General features: G+C 41.0%; 1 protein-coding gene across 3 annotated transcripts; it reads left to right on the top strand.

Annotated features, from left to right (window-relative positions):
- Positions 1-118: 118 nt before the first annotated feature.
- CEP20 (centrosomal protein 20) lies at positions 119-4,235 on the top strand. 3 transcript variants are annotated; one of them, XM_057367334.1, is made up of 5 exons: positions 119-176; positions 625-822; positions 1,426-1,510; positions 2,375-2,514; positions 3,812-4,235. In XM_057367334.1, exons 1-5 carry the CDS (start codon positions 149-151, stop codon positions 3,886-3,888), a joined length of 528 nt encoding a protein of 175 aa, XP_057223317.1. In that variant the 5' UTR covers positions 119-148; the 3' UTR covers positions 3,889-4,235. The 3 variants fall into 3 exon arrangements, with proteins under 3 accessions (XP_057223317.1, XP_057223318.1, XP_057223319.1); XM_057367335.1 differs by lacking the exon at positions 3,812-4,235 and having other exon boundaries at positions 1,426-1,508; positions 2,375-2,495; XM_057367336.1 differs by lacking the exons at positions 2,375-2,514; positions 3,812-4,235 and having other exon boundaries at positions 1,426-1,514.
- The last annotated feature ends 206 nt before the right edge of the window (positions 4,236-4,441 follow it).

Genomic DNA, 4,441 nt, shown 5'->3' with positions numbered 1-4,441 from the left:
TCAGTCCCCGCTCTCCCCTCAGGGCTCTCCCGCTCAGTCCCCGTTGTCCCCTCACGTCGCTCCCGCCCGCCCCCGTCCCCTCAGGGCGCTCAGCCCGGCCCGCGCCTGCGCAGTGGGCACCCGGCGCCATCCGGGTCCCGGCGCGGCCATGGCGACGGTGGCGGAGCTCAAAGCAGGTCGGGGCCGGGCCCGGGGCTGTCTCGGGCCGCCGGGAGGGCGGGAGGGCGGCGCGGGCACTCGGAGGGGTCTCAGAGCTGCCCCGGGCGCTAATGGGGACCGCTGTCCCTGGTCTCTCGGCGCTGCCCCCGTCCCTCAGCGGTGCCCCCGTCCTCTACTGTGGGCTGTATTTTGGTTGGTATATTTCAGCATTAAACGCGTCTTGGTGCAGTAACATACTACTTCTGAAACTGCCGGAACGCGTTTTTGAGACTAAAAAAAATTATATTTGTGACTTCTCTGAAGGCTTAATTTTTATCTGTGGCGTGCCCAGACTGGTGGGTGCTGGCACGATACCTTATCGCTGTCGCACTGGGGACACGCCTAAACTCTGCTTGTAAGGGGCTAATTAATGCTGCTGCTTGAATGCGTTTGGCTTTAAATTAATGCGTCTTTTTATGATGATAGTTTTAAAGGACACCCTGGAAAAAAGAGGAGCTCTTGCCCAAATMAAAGCGAGGATCAGAGCTGAAGTGTTTAACGCCCTGGACGACCAGGGCGAGCCTCGGCCGACGCTGTCCCGGGAAAACCTCCTGATCAATGAACTCATTCGGGAATACCTGGAGTATAACAGATATAAATACACAGCATCTGTTTTGATGGCAGGTATTGGGCGTGAATTTCTGTCATCACTATAATAGTGATCAGTGATTGTTTGGTTGAGTAATTCTGCTGATATTATGGAATTAGTAAGTGTGACAAATTGCATCATCTTCCCTTAGGAATTAATCGGGTACAACAGTTCTCTCCACAGTTCTACTTGCACCATTAAGTCAAATAATTCTGTTACTTTTCAAGAAAATGCTCCACTCCGTTACCCTTGAGGTAAATAGTTTGACAGAGTAGTTGATGCAAGAGCAAGAAAACTTGACAGCAGCCTGGCAATTCAAAATACCTTTCCTGAAATGTCTGAGAGTACTAGCTTAGAGCAACACTAGTTTGCCTGATGAATTTATCTTTATACTGTAAGACTTCTTTAATRWTTTCCTTAGATTCTTTCAGAGTCAAGATAAAAATTGTAATATTCTGGTGTAAATTATACATGTGTGAATTACTAATGTTTAAGTGAGTTCCCTGGAATCACAATATACTGTTAGTTACTGATAGTCTAAAAGGGAGGTGTGTGCTCTTGTGCTCTTTTGAAATCTTCTGTTAATTGGTGATGTTTTTCTTCTTTTGTCTTAAAAATTCGGGGAATTTTTTTTACAGAATCTGGCCAGCCTGAAGTGCCCTTGGATAGACAGTTTCTCGCCCAAGAGCTGAATATAGTCGAAGACGCAAGTGGAAAATCAGTGTAAGAGGAGTTTTGGAATACACAGTATATTCTGTATTTCAGTATATTTTTCTCTTTGGTGTTATTATAAATCACATATAAATGTTCTCACCAACCAATGTGGCTGTTCCCATGCCTGTCTGATGTGTTGGATTCAGCTTCAYGATGCCAAACATGGGGCTATTTTCAGACATATTGCAAACTGACATTTAATTCTGCCAACAGGATGGCACTTTCCAAACAGTGTCCTTGCACACCAAAATACAGCTCTCGTACCAGTACAGTCTGTTTTCTACAGAAAGTAGATCTGCTCTTTGCATATCTGTGAATTGCTGTGTGGAGCAATAAAGAGATTTCCGTGAGATTAGATATAAAGTCCCAGTGCTCCAATACAAGTGCACCAATGAGCTGAGGGCTGAAGCAGGTTCAAGCGTGTTCAGCATTCTCTGTAGCTTGTGCTGTCTGAATCTGACAGGGGCTTAGGAAGAGCCAAGTTTGGGGTGTGCCATGGTGGACTGGCCTGTAGCCCACCAAAGTCTGATCCTTTGCGAGTGTATGGATCCTTCTCATCTGAGAATGTGGATTTGTGCTCTCATGCTAAACATGCTCTGGTTCTTCACCTGCCAGGGGAGCTGGAGTTCAGGGGAGTGTCTCTTAGTCCAAGTTTTTTATGGGGGTGTTGGTGTTCAGGGGGAGTTTAAGCACAAGTCTGTGTTTATTTATGTAATGATACTTGRTGTAATGTGTCTTGAATCATTGAAGACATCTGCACGTATTGTAGAAGTAAATATTAAGATGTAGGAACTCCTGGGGAAAGGGTATCTTTTTAATGCTCAATATTTCATAGCCTTTATAGAATGCCTTTGTCATTTCTCTCTTAAACAGACCTCTCCTGTATGGAATTCTCTCTCATTTCTTACATCGTGGTAAAGAGGAAAGTACTCAGAATATCCTTCCAAAAGTGTCTTTGCTGAATTACCCAAAGCAGAACCTTGGCAAACYACCAACAGAGAGAAATCAAAAAGGTGGGTGCAATGTCATATTTRCAGAACTTYYATCTGTGACTAGATTTCMTATACCATGCATATAACAGCATAARCATGCAGCTGGACACARTGTAACTCCTCTGTGCAAGCAATGCTTTCATCTGACACCCTTTTGTAAGAGAAAGTCTTCAGTAGAACAGTGTTTACACCTTGAAAATAACATTAAGCTGTATGACTTGGCTATACCTCTTGCTCAGGTATTCATGCAAGAAAGGTCCTACTTTATCTAACTCAAGAAAGACCCACTTATGATTCCTCAAACTACCTGTGTACGTGCCTTTGTTTAAATAAGTGACCAAGTGGCATATTATTTCATTTTTTACTGTGGAAATTTATTACTCTTCTGTTAATATTATGAACTATTTGGTTTTTATCCAAAATTTTGAAAAGTATGAGGCCTGAGGTCTTACTGACATCTGAAACTGTGAGAAGTACTAACAGTTTTTAAATAGTAAATTCACTGAGACAATGCTATTTTTCTTCTGCCAGAAGAGGGGGCTGAAGAAATAAAATTTCCATACCCAAACTGCTATAAATTACCTCTTTGTTACAAAACAGTGATTACTATCAGAAATTYCTCCATTTTCAAAACAAACTGAGTGTATAGGAGAATTGTTTTTAAAGTATACTTTTGTTTCTACTGACCGTGCAGGGTCACCCTGCCCTGTTGACTCCAATAGAACTTCACATGGAGATTTAATTGGTTATAGTTAGTTATAGAACTCAGGATTAATCGTAAAACACAACAGCACACTGCTTTTAGAACGAACCAAAACCTATCCATTGCAAGGCTTGTAACCTTTAAGTAACTATAATCTGAAATTACTTTCTTCACGTTTTTGTGGGATATGTTAGGCAGTGCATTTAAAATACTAATTATCCAGCTCTTTTAATTAAGCTGCATATTCAGGTAGTCAAGTCCATTCATAAGCTCAATCTTCCCAGTCTCCTGTTTAATATCTAACAAGCTTTTCACTTTAGAAATGATCTTRTTTATTTAGATGTATGAGTATTCCYCAGCAGACTGGGGATCTGRTKAAAYGTGTGGAATTGGTGTTTCTTTAGCTCATTCACTATAGCTGAATTGGAAGTTGTCTGAAATCTAAYCTTAGTGATGCAAAGCTTTTATCTCATACAGCTGCATGGAAACATTTATCTGTAAAATTTCCTGAGTKCCCTGTGAKGATACTGTGTATCAAAGTGGATAGTAGTAGAAAATAACACACCTTGGACCTCCAGATGCATGAGAATGTTTTTGTCTGTGTTTCATTTTCAGACAGAATTCCAGAACCAGGAAGGATGGCTGGCACAAGCATTGAAGAGCCCCTTATTTTACAAAGTATAAAGAGATGATATCTTTGGTTTGCTAATTTCTCGTATCAAGGCCTKTCAGATTTAATTTAGGACATTCTTCATTGCATAAAGCCCATTCCAATAAACCTAATGGGACCATTCTAGCTTGTAACATCTACTCATGAGACAGGATGACAAGGTCATCCTGCAATGAAAAAAATGTTAGCTGGGCTCTCTTCCTCCAGTGCTGATAGAAGGAAAACCATATAGGGAGTCATATAAGTGAATCCTGTTTTTAGAATAGCACCTGAATKTACTGTCTTTATCCAATAAATTTTTATATGGTAACTTAGCATGTCTGCACATACATCTTTGTGTGTTTTTCTGAATAAAATTTTTCAATTTTATTCTGTGTGATATTTTGAGAGTGTTCAAATGAAACATTTTAATCATTATTTTTAAAAAGAAGCTGCAACTTTCAGATAAGTAAGGGAAAAGAAGTTTTAACAGAAAAATGAAGTGATTTAGAGGGAGAGTTGTTTTTAATTCTCCGGAAGTGGGGATTGTATCTTCATGCCAGCAAACAAACGAGTAAGTTTTTTCCATCTGGACT

The sequence above is a fragment of the Malurus melanocephalus genome, unplaced genomic scaffold (genome assembly GCF_030028575.1).
Source record: "Malurus melanocephalus ecotype Western Australia unplaced genomic scaffold, MMel_1.1 scaffold_77, whole genome shotgun sequence".
In the NCBI taxonomy this organism is placed as follows: domain Eukaryota; kingdom Metazoa; phylum Chordata; class Aves; order Passeriformes; family Maluridae; genus Malurus; species Malurus melanocephalus.
Note: the sequence above shows the minus strand (reverse complement) of the source record. Positions and strands in the feature narration are given on the sequence as shown.